Genomic DNA, 18461 nt, shown 5'->3' on the forward strand with positions numbered 1-18461 from the left:
ATGTGTACAGAGGCTACGCTCCTTGGCCAATAGAAAACAAGGTGTCCAGGACAGAAGGCCACCTGTCAGGCAGAATGTCCATGGGATGCACTCAGCAAGCTTACGGGGGTATCGCCTGGGTGGAAGCTGAACGGGGAAATTGTGAAGGATATGTTCCCCTATGAGGTTTTCCTCAGATAGATTGACCTGCTTGTATCCAGCAATAAGAAGAAGTGCAAGACCTTTTCCTCCAGGGTGTTCCCTGCAGGGGGCGCTCTTGAGGCTTGCATTAGTGATCAGTGGGAGTTGTGAGTGATGTATGCACTACTCCTATTCCCGCGGATTCCTCCGGTGTTAAGGAAATTTGAAACAAGCAACTCTGTCTGACTATGATTTTAATCACCCTGGACTGGGCACAGAGAACTTAGTACCTAGCCCTGCTGAGTATGTTTTTGTCTGCTCCTTGGGGAATGCAATGGGGAGAGGATTTTCTTATGAAGGCATGTGGCAGAATAATTCCCCCCGGGATGCCAGCAGCTGAACTTTCATGTCTGGCATGTTGAGAGGTTAATGTACCAAAATTGGGACCTATCTGAGGAGGTTCTTGGCATGATACTATCTTCTCGGTACGAATCTACTTAATCAATCTCAACAGTTTTCCAGTTGGTGCCATGAGGGGAACAAAGATCCGTGGTTATGTCCCATTGGTAACGTTGTTGTTCTTGATCAAAGCAGGCCTTAATATTGGCACTGTGAAGGGCTATCCTGCGTCCCTTTCTGTTTTGAAGAGAACTCCCGAATAGTTGTCACATTTTTCCATTCCAATTGTGGTCCACTTTCTGAAAGTTCTAGTCTAAGTAATCCTCTTGAGATCTAGTGTTGACATTCATGATGGCCACTCCATTCAGCACTGTGCATTTATGCCCCTTGAGGTTCGTTACTCTTTATGTAGCCTTTCTGGTAGATATTACTTCTGCTAGGAGGGTCTCTGAGCTGAAGGATCCGTGTGTGTTCACTGCCTTTTATGGTGTTTTTCAAAGAAGAGGTTACCTTGAGGGTTAATCCCTCATTTTTCCCCCATGTAGTTTCCGAATTTTATTTGTAGCAGGCAATTCATCATCTTTGTTCTTTCCTCCTCCTCCATTTATCTAAATGGAGGGAACCGTTCATGTGTTCAGAAGAAAGGAGTACCAGATGAAGGATCATTTCTTTATGTGCTTTGCTGGTCCTGTGAAGGTGAAAGCTATTGCAAAACAAACTATTTCGAGATGGGTGGTTGTATGTTCCATGATCTGCTGTAGGATACTTCACAGAGGCATTCATGTCATGAAGGGCAGAGGGCCCATTCTAACAGAGGTCCAGCATCAACATCTGCATTGCACAGGGGTTCCATTTCTGGACATTTGGCATGGGGCAACATGGGCATTGCTTAACAAGGCTGCTGAGGGTGATCCATTTGCGCGCTCAGCTTTGAAACATTCTGGTATAGACGTACCTCCTTGTACTTTCCGCTCCAGCCTCTAGCTATGGCTTTGGGAGTCTTTCAAAGATGACAAGCCTGGGAGAGGAATGTATCCATTAGAAGATCAAGTGACTTTCCTGAGGTAATAATCTTTCTGATGGATACAGAATTCCACCAACAGATTCCTCATCGACCTGCTCAACTACACCTCCAAATATTGTTTGCAACTTGTTTTTCATCTTTTTGACGTGGCAATTTATTTTTGTTCCTCAGTGTCTGGAACTGTGGACAGGGTGGAAATGATGTCAGAGGATGCACATGGCTCTATATATTTATCAAGGGTGACACTTCTGGCACAAGAGGGGCCCCTGATGCCCTGGAAGCATGAAGCAGTGCCACAGGATGCCACCCAGTAACTCTGGGGAAAATATCCAGACCCAGGGGCGTTGCTAGGGGGGGCTAAGGGGGCTATAGCCCCTGATCTTTTGGTTGTAGCCCCGGATAGAATCTCAGGAGCTACAGCCAAAAGGCTAGCTACCCCCAGTCCCAACAGTTCTGACATCAGCGTAGCCCCGGGTCTTTTCCAGACCTAGCAACACCCCTGTCCAGACCTATACGCGTGTTGACATTTCACAGATGAGGAATCTGAGATTAATGCACAGTCCATCAGAATGAACATTTATTTTATTTATTCTTTACTGTTGATCCTATGTATTCCACTGCCCCCTGCCCCCCGCACTTTCCCCCGTCCCCTGCACTTGTGCAATCTCAATGTCACTTGGTCTAGTAAGATCGTTGTCTTTGAAACACTTGTGTATAGGCGTGTTATAAATGCCTTATCATATCCTATCATAACATTACGAAGATAAATAACTAGTCTATATACTCTTTTGGGGATACAACATTCACTTCAAATACAAATTATGTCAAAGGTGTCCAATGAATGATGATGTAACCAATCTTTCACGGCACAATTGCTTGGGATCAAAGCCACTCATTTGTATAAGGCCCCATGACTCCTCAATGAGTGTACAGTCACATAGCCAGCATAAACCTGATTGACGTCTCCTGCAAATCTTAAAAGTGTTGTAGAAGTTCTATGGGTGTGACAAATTATACTTTCTAGTGATACAGAATGAAGAAAAAGACATTTCAAGAGAAGGGTATGAAGGAGGGAGAGTAAACAGCTGGAAGGCGGGCAGTGTTTGCGTTTTGACATCTTACTTCTGTTTCTGGTTTGATCAATCTGCTCTTTCCACTCCAGCAGCTCATATTCCGAAGACAGAAGGACAGTGAACATCTGAGGAGAGAAAAAAAGAGGACTTGAAACTTCCCCCCTTGCATGGAATAGGAAACAGAGGAGGGGTGGCTGGGGCATTACTCTTCAATGTTTCATAGGAGGTGGATCAGAGTTTGTCAGTTTTCAAATAAGTGACCTCCTCGCTGGGAGAGCACCTCTTGACAGGAGTGAGAGGGTGTGTCCCTGGACCATGGTCACCTTACTTGAGCATTCTTTTCACAGTGTATTCCTGTGCATGCTATCCTTTCTGCCCCCTACCTGCAGACTGCCCTGTCTCTTCTTTTCTGTCTCTCCCTGTAGAAGACCCCCAAGTAAAAGCAAAAAGATGTGGTGAGGTTGAGAGTGAAAAAATGACATGCTAAGGTGAACAGCACCATCTCTTTACTTCATTGCCAAGCAAAAGAATGCATGATTTCCACCTCACTACCCTGTCCTCTTAGAGCCTGTTCATTGCCCATCAGTTATGTTACTCTGCCCTCATTGCCCTCTTGCCCTACACACACTAAACTACAGTATTCGTCCCTCGAGATCCTTGGCATACACTCCGTAAGACCATTATTGGTGCCCTACACTCACTGCACTTCTTGATCTCCCAGTCCTCACAGTGGTCATGTGCGATTTCTGAGAACACCTTTAGTTCAACTTGTTGGTTTTACAACCAACATACATACTTATGTATGTTTTGTGACGAATCTCTGGATGTCGTCACTTTCCCCTAGGGTGAGCCCCTTCCCATGAAGCCAGAGAGGTGAGGCTGCTACCCAACAGCCCCCCTGGGGGTGTTACTCGGCAGGTGGATCTCATGGGGAGGGGAGCCACCTATGGGACTAGTGATGACCTGGGAACATGGTATCCCCATAACCCACCTTACCCTAGCTCACCTTCCTCACAAACCCATACCAGTACCATTCGCACTGTTCCCATGTGTTTCTATTATACTTCCACTATAGGAAGGACTGAGATGAGGAAGAGGCACAGAGTACTAACAAGTAACTCGCAGCACTAAAATGAACAGTCTAATCAATATGACTTGATCGATGTATGAAAAGTGAGGAAGTCCTCAGAATGACATTGAGTCCTCCCTGGCGGAACCAGGAGTCCAGAGAAGGAAGCGCTGGAGAGAAGGCAGACCGAGACACCACGAACGAAGAGAGCATGCTGCCACAAGGAGGGTCCAGAGTCAAGGGACTGCTCCACGAAGAAGGAGGAAGCAGCTCCTGGTGCCCCGTTGGCACAATGAACATGCGGAGCAGGAATCATGGTCGCTGGAAGGACATTTCTCTTGTGGAGCCGCCACAAGCAGAAGGTGGACTGCTGACCAGTGAGGAAACACTGAGGTGGCCAGAAGCATTATGGAAGCCCTGAGAGCATATCGGACCACAGAGAAAGGTATGTAAGTGTGAGAAGAGGCAAAAGGGGCCCAACGCAATGGTGTAGAAGCTGGGAGCCTGGAGCGAAACAAGAATCATGGTTCTGGGACCCCAACCCTGAGAATACAAAATGATGTGAGAGCATCAAAGTTAATCATTATAGTCTCAGTATCTGGCAGGGGTGTATACCAGGGAGACTGAATATGAAGAGAACAATGTGCGAGTCTGGCACCCACCCACATAAAGGCGACCAAGGCCTCCAAGTTTACCAACGTAGTCACAGTGCCTGGCAGGAGAGTATTCCAGGTGGACTGTATCTGTGAGTCTGGGACTCGCACCCATAAAGCATCTTTGTTGATCCTCATAACAACAGTACCTGGAAGGAGAGTATACCAGGTGAATTGCGCACACTTGTCTGGGACACGCACCCATTGAAGTAACTTCACCAATATTAAGAATCACAGTGCCTGACAGGGAAGGGAGTCAGGTTGACGGGAAGTACTAAAGTAAAGCAAGAGAAAGGAAGCATTACCTTTGACACAGCTTCATGAACACAGTAAAAGCAAATATTTGGCCAACTGTGAAACAAAGATGGTAGCAAGACCAGGGGAAGGGAGTCATACTCATTGGTGCTTTATGAACACTTTGCAAATAGCCAAGAGAAGATACTCAATCTTTTGGCACTATAAGATATTTGAAACCAGCGGAAGGGAGCATACCCCACGGTGCTTTTATGAACATTTTGCAAAAGCCAGGAGAGGACTCAATCTCTTGATGCCACAAGAGGTCTTAAACTTTGGAAGGGAGTCATACCCTCTAGTGTGTTGTGAACATTCCGTGACAGCCAAGAGAAGGAAAACATTCTCTTGGCACGCTAAGTGATATTGTGGAGATAAAATATTTTATTTTCTTGGAGAGTTAATCAAACAAGTCTTTTGAGTCTTTGCCCCTGCTCACTTACATTCAACAGGGAGGATTTTGTCCTGGAATATAGCTGGCATCAACAAACATTTAGATGTCCCAAGCTGACTTAAGTTCATCCGTGGATTCAAAAGTGTTTACTTTCAGGAAAATTGGGCCAGGGAAGTGGTGGTAATTCAGGGATACAGTGCCTATTCTATACCTGCTGTCAACGGCCCCAGAGGAAGCTGTTAATATGGGTAGCCTCTGGCCTTGATTGGTCAATTGTGGACATTCTCACAGTCTGTCTGCACTTACACCTTATAATAACAACTAGAAACAACAAGACCGCCCACTTATTCAATATTTATAATAGAAGAACAGGGTTTTCCGCAAATAAATTGATTGTATTGATGGAGGAGATATTTGATTTTTCAGATGCCCAAGCCAGAAGAAATTCCCTTGTTCTGGCTATGGGTGACCTAAATCTGCAAATTGAACCACTGAGAGAGCTTGTGGGTTGACCAGGACTCTGCATGGGGAATCCCTACACTGATAGCCGACTACCCCTGAAGAACCCACCCACAGGCAATCAATGCTGCATGTATTCTGAATAATATGGACTTGAGAGCCTGTAATGGCCGATATAGAATGGACCAGCCTCCGGGGCTTACATCCATTTGGCCAAATGGCTTCTTGCGAATAGATTTTATCTGGATAAATGTTGAAGTGTGGCCCTCGATGGTAAGCTTCTCTCTCTTGGACTGTATTGAGAATGACCACAAGCCACACGCCCCTTACAAGCTCCATAAAATTAGATTCTTGGGCGGCAGAACATTCATCTAATCCCTCCAGATCTGTAGAGATATAGGTTTTTGGCATTGCAACACAAAGGGTAAAATGGGGGAATGTGCTAAGAAATAACTCCAGACCCAAGATGTATTTAACTATCTTGGGCGATATTGAAGCAATTTGCACCCCTTCACTTGGTGTCAAACTAGTCCTGGATCGTTATAAAACCATGTGAAAAGCCTTTAGACAGCATTTATCAAGCCTGCTAGACAGATCAAGGACAAGGAGCTAGTGAAGGATTGGTGGTTTGACAAGGAATGTAGAATGGCTAAATGCAATTTATTGTGCTGCCTCAGGGAGGGTACAGCAGTTGACAAAGTAAGGCTACGTAACCTTAGAGCTGCCTATAAATCCCTGACTTCGAAGAAAAGGATAGCCTTCATCAGGACAGATGGACGACTTGCATCTGGCATGCATAAATGGTGACTCCCAGTTGTCTTGAAAAATGGTTGCAGGGAAGGATTCTAATATTCTTTATGCCTTTCAATGCAGTATATCATCTGCACAAGCACTTTGCGGAGCTGTACCAAACCAGGGCGAACCAGTGTGAGGAACACCAACAACCAGAGTATGTTTCCTCCTCGGTTGTAAACACCTTGGCGTTCACAGAGAGGGAGGTAGAAAGCATGATCCAAGCACAACCTGGGGGCAAGGCACCAGTCCTTGACAAGATCCTTGTGGACCTGCTTAAAGATGAACCCCTGATATGGGCCCCTCTGCTGTGTTGTGATTTTAACGCAGCGATGGAGAGTAGTGCAACACCAAGATCATGGAGCAATGCGGAAATAGTCCTGATTTTCAAGAAGGGGTCAGGGCCTTGGGAATTACTGCCCCATATTGCTCTGGGATGGGGCAAGGAAAGGTTTTGCCTAAGTTACCCTGGAGAGATTACAGGTCTGGGTAGATTCAGCAGGATTTATCAGCCATCTACAAGACGGTTTCCAGAAAGGGTGCAGTACAATAGATCAGTGTTTCCGACTGCACATAATCCTGGAAAAATATATAGTCCTTGATCAAGTCGGGATGTATGCAGTCTTTGTGTGTTTTGAGACCGCCTTTGACAGTGTGCCCAGAGACTCTGTGGAATGTGTTCAACAATACAAGTATCCTTCAAGCTTTTCTGATCCCAATCCAACAATTGTACTCTGACAATAAAGCGCTTGTACGCTAGGGCCTGGGAGAGAGTTGACGGGCCCAATAGCGGTGCAGAGAGGCATTAGGCAAGGCTGTGTACTAACCCCCTTCATCTTTAACATCTATATTAATGAGGTTTTTGAGGAGTTGGAAGCACCTTGATCCGCTTACATTTGGTAGCACCAGTTTTCCTGCATTTTAATTTGCAGATGACACAGTGCTTCTGGCCACATCTCCAATGGGCATCAGGAGCATACTGACTTAGTTCACTGGGAAGTGTAACGAATTGGGCCTAGGGCTTAACAAAGAGAAGACTAAAGTATTAGTTTTCAGGCCTCGCTCAGGCAACCCTTGAAGCTTGACACTTGGAACCACTTTAGAACAGGTCTCATCTAATGAGTACCTGGGTGTGGGATTCACAGACAATGGAATGTGGTTGCAATAGGTAATTAAAGCAACAAATTCCCTTGAAAAATACTGTGGCGGCACGGGATGAATCCATCATATTCATCATAGTGGTGCCATTAGTCAGCCCTATTCTTACACTGGATGAAGGCAATTGCCTCATCATTATATGGGGTTGAGCTTTGGGGACATGTGGGAGTAAAATCCTTGAGCACTGCTGATTTAAAAACGCGACCTATGTTACTAGCTTCTTTGCCTAGTGCTAGCATACACATGGAATGCGACCTACAACCGGTTGAAAATCAAGCCAGGTTGAAGCCCCTCTTGTACTGGACGAGGAGTTGGAGCTCGTCAGATTTAGTTGCATACAAGGATGCATTGGTGCATGTCTTGACGCTGGCGGGATCCAAGCCTCTTCCCTGGTTCCAGTTTGTGAAAATAGAACTTCTTAAATTGAACCTGAATCAATAATAGAGAAAACCCTAAATGTTGACTGGAGAATCGAGACAAAAGACCAAATGTGCGGGCGGTGCCCTCTCCCGTTGCAGGCTGGAATTGGAATGTACCACTCTTAGCACAGGCTTGCCGTATTTATTACACAAGTCTGATTTGGGCTTTGAACCCTATCTGGACATGATTAGCCAGCAAAATGCTCTATCGCTATACATGCAGTTTCGCCTTTACACCCTAAAAGTGGCATCGTTTACGCAGAACTGGTGAGGGTCAAGGGGCAAATCTTGCCTGGTCTGTGGAGCTAGTGATGAATCCAGTGTCCATTTCTTGCTGTTTTGTGTGGGATACAAGTACTACATGTGTGAAATATCTGCTCTCACTCTTTAGGTTGGCTGAAATGTCGCCATGTTGATGATGCTCTAGCTTACTGCCAAGATACTAGTAACCTGCCAACAGTATACTTTGTATCCAAATAGATCCGCAGGGCATGGCTAAAGCAAATTAAAATGGGTGATGCCATAACAGTGTCTTAATTAGATCTTGATTATGTTCTGACTTGAATCATGTTCACCCCAATTGTTATTTGCTGAACACATTTTTATGAATAATTGTACGTTTGATCATTTTGTATTTTATTGATTTTAATTCTTGAATGTGCTCTTCTTTTGCAAATATTGGCAGTCAGTTTATTTTTTGTGATTGCCTATTGTATTTATTTGCTGCTTTTTGGCTAACGCTGTAATAAAGCTTGATGACTGGCTGACTGTGTTTTAATCCCTTGCCTTTAACGAAGAACACTTAATTTTCCTTTTAACTGAAGCTGGGGGAATCTTTCAGAGGGATATACATTATTCCAAACTAAGAAGATCATCCTTTTTCTTTAGTTGATTTAGAATGTAAGGTAAGGAAATAGGTTTCTGACACGACAGTGGACCTTTTACTTTTGACAAGACCTCTTGACAGAGCCCTTGGTTTATTTGAGGCAGGGAAACCCCTCTTAGAAATAGGGACAGTTAGGGGTTTCCTTGTCTTTTGGTTTGAAATAAAAGTCTACAATCCACAACATGTCGCCTGTGTGTCAGACTCCTACTTCTGAACCCTCACAGTTTATAGGGGGTATTGGGTGGGAGAGGGGTGATGTAGATGGGAGAGAGGTGCATGGGGGACTCTCCTTAAAACAATGTATATACATTTATTTATGTATGAACAGCTGGAGTCGAACTAAAGGTGTTCAAGGTAAATATGGTTGAAGAAACCACTTAGAAATCTCACAGGGCCCCTCCACATGCCCATAACCTCCCACCCCAAACCTTACACAATTACCTTGCCATTCTTGCTGTGGATGTTGAGGGGAATGTTGGGAGCATTTCGAAGCAGCCACAGCTCATTATCTACCAGCTTCCTCTTGGCTTTTTCCATCACCCGAGTGATGATCCCTCTGCTGAGCCTCTGAAACAGACAATGGGACAACAGGACTAGAAATTCCAGACACATGTACAACCAACTAGTCTGCAAAGGCAAACAAAGGAGTCATCAATGCATGATTCCTCCCATCATTAACACAAGACAGGGATCAGCCCAGCATCAACCCCAGACAGGAGACCAAGCATCATCCTCAAACAACGGACCAACAGCCATTAACACCAGACAAGAGGCAGACCAACTATCGATACCACACAATGGAACAATCCACAATTAACTCCAAAAGATTAACCTGTCTGCCATGCACAAATGATAAGGGACAAAACCACCTTCATCGCCAAACAAGGTCCAATCCATCAGCAACCTGAGAAAAGGTACCAATCAATCATCAGCACAAGGAAGAAAACAACCTTACACCAAAAAATTAACAGCCCTGTCATCAAGAGGAAAGTGACCAACTTACAATCAACACCAACCATGAGACCAGCCCCCTAATGCCATCTGTCACTGCCGCCGGCGACTGGCGTTTGTGGCGAAGGTGGAAACAAGGACGCCATTAAAATGTTCCATTACGTTCCTCCTCACCTACCAGACTCGGTCTAGTTGTTTTCAAGATGGCCGCCGCCGTTTGTATATCTCACTCGGCTGCCGGCGGCTCGGCGCGTTGCAACTGTGTTCATTCCTCACCCTGTTGCTTGCGCTAGTATTCCATCTGATAGTCTGCCTTGCTATCACGCCTTCCCTACTCTTCCTGTTTTTTCTCCTCCTCCCGGTCCCTATGGGCCCCCCCCCCTTCTTTGGATCCTGTGTGCCTTCTCCTGTGTTTTGTTCCCGTGCTGATTTTCTGCTGAGATTTCTTCGCTCTAGGATTCTCTGTCTCCCGGATATTCCGTTCACTCTTGTCTTCCACCCCGAGGGGTACCCTCCTGTAATCCGCCCTATTCATTTCCCTTGATTTACGGAATCACGCCGACCTTACTATTTCCTGGATTTTCGGCGAAGGACCATTCAACCTACTACAGTGCCGACGACTTCCACAACCTTACGACTACATATGATCTAGGGGTTTTTTGCCGTTCCAGTGGCTTTTTCCCCTCTGGCTGTCGCGGAGGGGAGTCACCGTGGGTTTTCTCTGTCTGGGAGTCACAGTGGCTTCTTTCCGAGGTAGACCATATCTTCTAAAAAAGAAGAAGCCGTACATTGGACTTACCCGCCGGAAGAAACTGGACTATTCAGGTGAGGAGGAAGAGATTGGGGAGGGTTATCAATCGAGTGAAGACGAAGATATAGCTGATCACCTAGCAAGTCCCGTAGCCCATAGAGCCAGTCCTGATAGTTTGCAACGCCCGAAAGAAGACATGGCTACGCCACAACAACTGCAAGAGCTGGTGACAGCTGTCCAAACCCTCAACGTAGAAGTCCAAACACTGAAAGCTGACAACGTGGCGCTCCAACAAAGAGTAGCTGCAAGAGAACAACAGACAACTGATTTACCCCCATTACCCCTGGTGTCAGGTAAATTCGACGGCTTGGAAAGAAAGGTTAAGGAATTCCTGGAAGCCTGTAATATTCATTTCACCTTCCGCAGAAATGCCTTTTCCACAGATCATTCCAAGGTGGGTTTCATGATCACGCACATGACGGGAAACGCCTTGGCATGGGCTACTCCATTGGTATCCCTATCAGACCCAGTGTTGCAGGACTATGCGGCCTTTAAGGAACTACTGCGACACACCTTTTTGCGAACCGAAAGCTCTCACGTGGCTAGCGAAGACTTGCTGGATGTACGTCAAGGGAGTACCGACTTACTATCCTATATCTCCACTTTCAAGAAACTCGCTGCAGAGGCAGGTTGGCAAGAGCAGGCCCAGTATGCCATATTCCGCCGGGGCTTGCGAGAAGATCTCAAGGATGAGCTTGCCCGGATCCCGCGCCCAGAAACCTTTTTAGATCTTCAAACTGCAGTTCTAAGAATAGATTTCCGCCTGACGGAACGAAGAAACGAAAGGAAAAAGGTTCGAGGTCCACATTCTTTCTTGGATATACCCCCCGCCTCCTCCTCACATGGATCGCGTCCCACCAGAGATGAACCCATGCAGGTCGGAAGCACCAGATCTCCATTGACTGCCGAAGAAAAGAAGAGGAGACGTGAAGGGAACCTTTGTTTATATTGTGGAGCCGCCAACCATCTGTTGAGAGACTGTCCCGATGTGCCCCCAAGGAGATCGGGAAACGACCGCCCTCGATAATCAGTGGAACAGACTATCGAGGGGCTACACCTTGTTCCTACACTACACTTTCTGTGGCCTCATCTCAGATGAGTGAAGATGTGCGTCTCATGGTGATTGCCATAAAGCTCTGCTTCCGGAAGAGAGAGGTAGAGACGCAGGCTCTACTGGATTGTGGGGCGGCTGGAAACTTCCTTGACACCTTTTGGGCTGATAAGGTGGGTCTGCTAAGGATTGAAAAAAAGGAGGACCAAAAGGTTGAAGGAGTGGACGGTACACCCCTATGTTCAGGACTCATTACTCACACCACCGAGGAGATTCAGGTGTCCATTCACCAGCATTCTGAAATCATAAAGTTCGACATTATACGGGCGGCCCACTTCCCTGTCATCTTAGGAATTGGGTGGCTCAGGAAACACAACCCAACGGTGGATTGGTCTAAGAATCTACTAAGTTTCCATTCCGCTTTTTGCCTACGAGAATGTCTTCCAGAACCAACATTCGCAACTGTTAAGACCATGTCTGCTGTTGAAAGCAGTTCCATCCATTGCATACCGGAATGTCTTTCAGAATACAATGAAGTCTTTCAGGAGCAGACCCCCATTAAACTTCCTCCACATCGCCCAGAGGATTGTGGTATCGACCTAGTGCCACAAGCATTGGTCCCCTTTGGGAAGATGTATTCCCTCTCTGTATCGGAGAAGGCCGTACTCCGATGTTACCTTGATGATAATTTAGCAAATGGACTCATAAGACCTTCCAAATCCCCCGCTGGGGCCTCTCTGTTTTTCATACCCAAACGGGACACCAAGGAGCTGCGGCCCTGTATCGACTATCGGGGGTTAAACAGAGTGACCATAAAAGATCGATACCCTATGCCTATCATATCAGAGATTCTAGAGGCTGTCCAAGGTTCTGTTGTGTTTACTAAACTTGATCCACGGAATGCGTATCATCTACTCCGCATAAGAACAGGAGATGAGTGGAAGACGGCGTTTCGCACTCCCTATGGGTTGTTTGAGTACCAAGTCATGCCGTTTGGCCTAGTCAATGCACCATCCATTTTCCAGAGATTCATGGACCGATTGTTTTCCGACCTTCTGAACCTTAACACAGTGGTTTACCTGGATGACATTTTAGTCTTTTCACGGAGCCAGGAGGAACATACTCGACATGTAAAGGAAGTTCTGCACAGACTACAACATCACAGTCTTCTGGTAAAACCTGAGAAATGTGCATTTGCTCAATCCTCATTGTCTTACTTGGGATTCATCCTATCCGACAAAGGGGTTACTATGGACCCAAGGAAGGTAGATGTCATCTTGTCATGGCCGTCACCTTCTTCAGTTAAGGATATTCAACGTTTTCTGGGGCTGGCGAATTTCTATAGGAAGTTCATTCCGAGTTTTTCCTTACTCACTCTTCCTATTACATCCCTTCTCAAGAAATCCACAGGTCCGTTCATCTGGTCAAATGAGGCTGAAGAAAGCTTCCTCAGCTTAAAACACAAGTTCTGTTCAGCTCCTATCTTGAAACAACCAGATCAATCACTACCCTTTATTCTGGAAACTGACGCTTCTGCAGCAGCCGTAGGTGCTGTTCTTCTTCAGAGAGTCAAGGACTTAGAACATCCGGTGGCTTACTTCTCAAAGACTTTAAATCCTAGCCAACGCAACTACTCAGTCATAGAGAAGGAATTACTTGCTATGAAGTTGGCTTGTGCGGAATGGAGGCATTTGCTCCAAGGGAGCCTACACCCGTTCCAGATACGAACAGACCATAAAAATCTGCAAATACTCAAGCAGCAAGAGTGTTATAACACCCGTCAGGCCAGATGGGCTCATTTTTTCGCCCAGTTTGATTTTGTCATCACATTCATCCCTGGCTCTCAAAATCTAGTTGCCGATGCTCTCTCCCGCAGAGACGATGTTAGCTTCCCGTACAGAAAGGAGTTTATGTTTCCTCGTACCCGGATCGTATCTACTGTGTCTAACTTCTTGGAAGAAGTACGAGGAGCCTGCCTCCAAGAACCTACTCTCAATATGGGAAATCAACCAGTCACCACTAAGGACGGGTTTCTCTTTATCCGTGGAAGACTGTTTATTCCCTCCAATAATCTCAGAAGACGAGTCACTCAGTGGTGCCACGATTCCAAGACTGCAGGTCATCGAGGAGTACAAGGAACTCTGGAACTTCTCCAAAGAGCTTTCATCTGGCCCAACATGAAGGCCGACACTCAAGCCCATGTCCAATCCTGTTTGGTGTGTCTACAAAGCAAATATACCACCTCGAAACCTATGGGGCTGCTACAACAGGAACCGGTTCCACCTGGTCCCTGGAAATGCATTTCTACGGATTTTATTGTGGAGTTACCGGTTTCCCGAGGCTGTTCCTGCATTATGGTAACCATAGACGCCTTCTCGAAACTTGCACATTTCTCTCCATTGACAAAGATCCCGTCCGCCTCGATCATGGCTGACGTATTCCTCAAGGACATATTTAGGTTACATGGGCTTCCTCAAAAGATAATTTCAGACAGGGGGAGCCAGTATACCTCCAGATTCTGGTCAGCATTGTGCAATTCATTGGGCGTTGAGAGAGCTCTTTCGTCGGGTTTTCACCCCCAAACAAATGGACAAACCGAGAGGTTAAACGGTACCTTAGAGCAATACTTAAGGTGTTTCATCAATAAACAGCAGGACAATTGGGTGGACCTGCTTCCCACAGCAGAGTTTGCATATAATAACGCTGTCCACACGGCTACAGGAATTAGCCCATTCTTTTGTACCTACGGATACAACCCGCAGTCCATAGTTCCGAGTTTCTGGGAGGAAACTAACATTCCTTCTTTGGAGAACACCCTTGTGCAGATCAAGGAGGCCCATGACACAGCCCGTCAGAGCCTTTCTAAGGCTAGCAGTCGTTACAAAGAGCAAACCAACAAACACCGGAGTCAAGTTCCTTCCTGGGACAAGGGTTCAAAGGTCATGCTGTCCACCAAGTTCCTTCCTCGATGGGTTCGGCCTTCTAAGCTGTCACCCCGCTACATCGGACCTTTCGAGATAACTTCTAAGATAAATCCTGTGGCCTTCCGCCTAAAGTTGCCAGAGGGACTCAGACGGATTCATCCCGTGTTTCACTCATCTCTCTTACGCCCCTTTGTGCCAGATACTCGGAAACAAGCATCCCACAAGCTGTGGACTTTGCCAGTTCCAGCTTCTGATGAATATGAAGTATCTCAGATACGGGACTCCCGTTATCATCGGGGACGTCTTGAGTATCTCGTTCATTGGAAAGGGTATCCCTCCTCAGAAGACACCTGGGAACCGCAGTTCCATATTCACTCACCTCAACTGTTACACAAGTTCCACCGACTACATCCAGAAAGGCCGGGAGGGAGAAGCCTTCGGAGGGGGCATACTGTCACTGCCGCCGGCGACTGGCGTTTGTGGCGAAGGTGGAAACAAGGACGCCATTAAAATGTTCCATTACGTTCCTCCTCACCTACCAGACTCGGTCTAGTTGTTTTCAAGATGGCCGCCGCCGTTTGTATATCTCACTCGGCTGCCGGCGGCTCGGCGCGTTGCAACTGTGTTCATTCCTCACCCTGTAGCTTGCGCTAGTATTCCATCTGATAGTCTGCATTGCTATCACGCCTTCCCTACTCTTCCTGTTTTTTCTCCTCCTCCCGGTCCCTATGGGCCCCCCCCCCTTCTTTGGATCCTGTGTGCCTTCTCCTGTGTTTTGTTCCCATGCTGATTTTCTGCTGAGATTTCTTCGCTCTAGGATTCTCTGTCTCCCGGATATTCCGTTCACTCTTGTCTTCCACCCCGAGGGGTACCCTCCTGTAATCCGCCCTATTCATTTCCCTTGATTTACGGAATCACGCCGACCTTACTATTTCCTGGATTTTCGGCGAAGGACCATTCAACCTACTACAGTGCCGACGACTTCCACAACCTTACGACTACATATGATCTAGGGGTTTTTTGCCGTTCCAGTGGCTTTTTCCCCTCTGGCTGTCGCGGAGGGGAGTCACCGTGGGTTTTCTCTGTCTGGGAGTCACGGTGGCTTCTTTCCGAGGTAGACCATATCTTCTAAAAAAGAAGAAGCCGTACATTGGACTTACCCGCCGGAAGAAACTGGACTATTCAGGTGAGGAGGAAGAGATTGGGGAGGGTTATCAATCGAGTGAAGACGAAGATATAGCTGATCACCTAGCAAGTCCCGTAGCCCATAGAGCCAGTCCTGATACCATCAGACAAAAAGACCAACTCAGCACCAGTACCAGACATACTGGTTAAATAGGTCAGTGAGCTGTTGATCCTTGAAACTCAGCCTTTTATCCTCTTGAGGTTTGTCCCATTGTGTTGGGAAATATTATCTTTAACACTCAAGCACTTCTTTTAGTAGTGATTGCTACATAAGTATAGGCTTAATTGTAGTAGGAGCTCCTGTTGCAGTGTGGGCCTGCATAATTAGCCAGTAGTGCTAGGATGTGGCTGTCCAACCTACTCATAACCCAAGTTGTCTGGCACTAAATCTGCCAACCATTTTCATTTTGTCGAGTCGGCCCGAAAAGCCCGAAAAGCCCTCCATCCACTCTGCCATATGCAATCCTTCAGTGATCCCTGCTTTTGGGTGGTTGCACAATGAATGTTGGATATCGCCATGCTGTAAACGTTTGTCTTGCTGCTCCCTTCCCATTTAATTTCTTGAGGAAGTAGCAGGTCTGAGACCATGGGTATATCTCGGGAACCGCTAAATAGAGCTGTCAATTGAGATGGCCCAGAAAGCCTGTCTTTAGAAAATGTGGTCCCCTTTACTTGCAGGAAAAAAATCTTTTGGCCAATTTACAAAGGTGTGTAGAATACAGACGTCTTTGATGGCCACCTTCCGATCCCCTTTGGTCATTTGCAAGCCTGCTTGAATAAAGAATGTGTCATAGGTGGACAAGGATTACTCCAACACACTGAGGTGGTTCAAGGGTTTTAATGAATCTTTGATGGGCCCTAAGGCCATCCCTCCTCCCTCTTAGCTTTTATGCCCCTCCTCCCTAGCTCAGGTGTCCTTACATCCCAGGTTAGTGCCAAAGGGTTTTGGCACCTACTGCCTAAAAGATGACTTATACCCATGATGGCTTCCTAAAAGGCTTCTATCTCAGCACCCTCAAGGACTACCTAACTGTCCCTACTCTATCCACTTGTTAGCGTTCTACAGGGATAGGGAGTGTGCCTAGGAAACAACCGGTTGTAATTGGTCACGCTCACTCTCTCCTTTTCCTTTCCTGTGTTTTTGCTGCACTCCTCCACAATCTCCACCCACCTCTCCCTTCTTCACTTCTATCCCTCGGATGTCACTCACTCTTTCTAGACCAGTGGTTTGTAACCTTTGGCGCTGCAAATGTGTAAGACTACAACTCCCATGATCCATAACCAGGATAGTCAAAGGTGAGGGTTGTATCTTTAGATACAACTCCACCCTCTACTCTGCCTTACACATCTCTCCCCCACACTACTCCTATTCCTTCCCCACACCACTCCTACTCCCTCTTCCACACTACTAATACTCCCTCCCCCACACTATGACTTGCTCCTCCACACTTCTACTCCCTCCCTCAATACTACTACTCAAATACCCTCCTTTCACTCAGTACCATACACCTCACACTCACTCCTTAAACAATCTATTCTGCACACATTGGCTACACAAACATGCGCACTCACACAGCAGTACCACTTTCACTCAATAACCAATACCTCACCTTTTCTAAATGTTTCCTCCACACTCCTTCACCACTCTTGCAGGTTTGCTTGCAGAGGTGTTGCTGGGGTCGGGGGGCTGCATGGGCTATAGCCCTGGGTCTTTTGGTTGTAGTCCCAGATAGAAGCTCAGGGGCTACAACCAAAAGGATACCTAGCCCATAGTCCCGAAGGTCCAGACATTAGTGTAGCCGTGGCTCTTTTCCAGACCTGCCTGCTGGTCTTCCACCTGATCTTCCAACTCCACCTCATCTGACCTCACCCAAATAACCCACAATTCCTGCTTTCTGTGGTCCCATTTTATATCCCACTGCTACTGAGAACTGGCCCTCTTTCCCCGGCCAATCTCACTCTGTATTCCCCACTCAGGATGTTTGAACAGGGAAAACATTAGAAAAAAGTGCCTAAGCCCTGCCCACTTCTTCCATGTGGCTTCACCACAAAAAAAACCACAATGGCGGCTTGGTAAGGGCAATGTTCCAGTTCGTGTTCCCGGTGATGTTCCCAAGGTATAATCTATGGGGGAGTAATGGGCTTGTTTCACCTTCGCTTCCTGGTAGTCTAGGAGAACTGTCAGTTCTTGCACAGGGCCACCAGTACCTCCTGCTCGCACTGTACAGCTCCTCACTGCCACTTAAGACTGCCAATTCTCACTGCAGTTCGCTCTCTCTGCTTCTTGCAGGGGCTGGCAGCACTGGTGTCTTGGTGCTATGCCATCTTCTGTGTTTCTGGGTTGCTTGAGTTTCTGGTGCATTTTTGGCATTGTCGGATTAGTTTTCTCTATAAGAAAAAGAGAAAGACCTGCAAGCATTTTGTAGTGGAGCCATGGTTTGATTTAGATGTGGACTGTGGACAGACATGCTGGCACAAAGGTGGAGGGGACAGTAATTGGGACCCCCTCAACCGTCATCATCCCCCTCCGCAGGGTAAGGACTGGCACTGGATTATTCCCCGGTAGGCCTCATACCTACGGCTTATTTATGTATTTGAATTTTTGTTTAGCGCTGGCCCTACTCTGAGGGTCTCGGAGCGCCTTACATGGTTAAAATATTGAAAAGGTGGGAGTTGAAAAAAAGATGTTTCAGGAAAGGATGGGGAGATTAGGATAAATAAGTGATAGCAGTGGAGTAGGGCAGGGTTATGTGTGGGGAAACAGGTATGTTTTGAGGCTCTTTCTGAAAGTGATGATGGAGG

At 46.6% G+C, this 18461-nt stretch overlaps 1 protein-coding gene across 1 annotated transcript in view; it reads right to left on the reverse strand.

Annotated features, from left to right (window-relative positions):
• LOC138580811 (active breakpoint cluster region-related protein-like) overlaps positions 1–18461 on the reverse strand; it is a 392929-nt gene that overhangs the window by 193014 nt on the left and 181454 nt on the right. The window contains exons 11-12 of the mRNA XM_069651664.1: positions 9179–9304; positions 2666–2741 (exon numbers count right to left, since the gene is read on the reverse strand). Of these exons, the coding sequence (XP_069507765.1) occupies positions 2666–2741; positions 9179–9304 (202 nt within the window). The remainder of the gene's footprint in view (positions 1–2665; positions 2742–9178; positions 9305–18461) is intronic.

Source organism: Ambystoma mexicanum, chromosome 3p (assembly GCF_040938575.1).
Source record: "Ambystoma mexicanum isolate Mex_15411 chromosome 3p, UKY_AmexF1_1, whole genome shotgun sequence".
NCBI classification, from domain to species: domain Eukaryota; kingdom Metazoa; phylum Chordata; class Amphibia; order Caudata; family Ambystomatidae; genus Ambystoma; species Ambystoma mexicanum.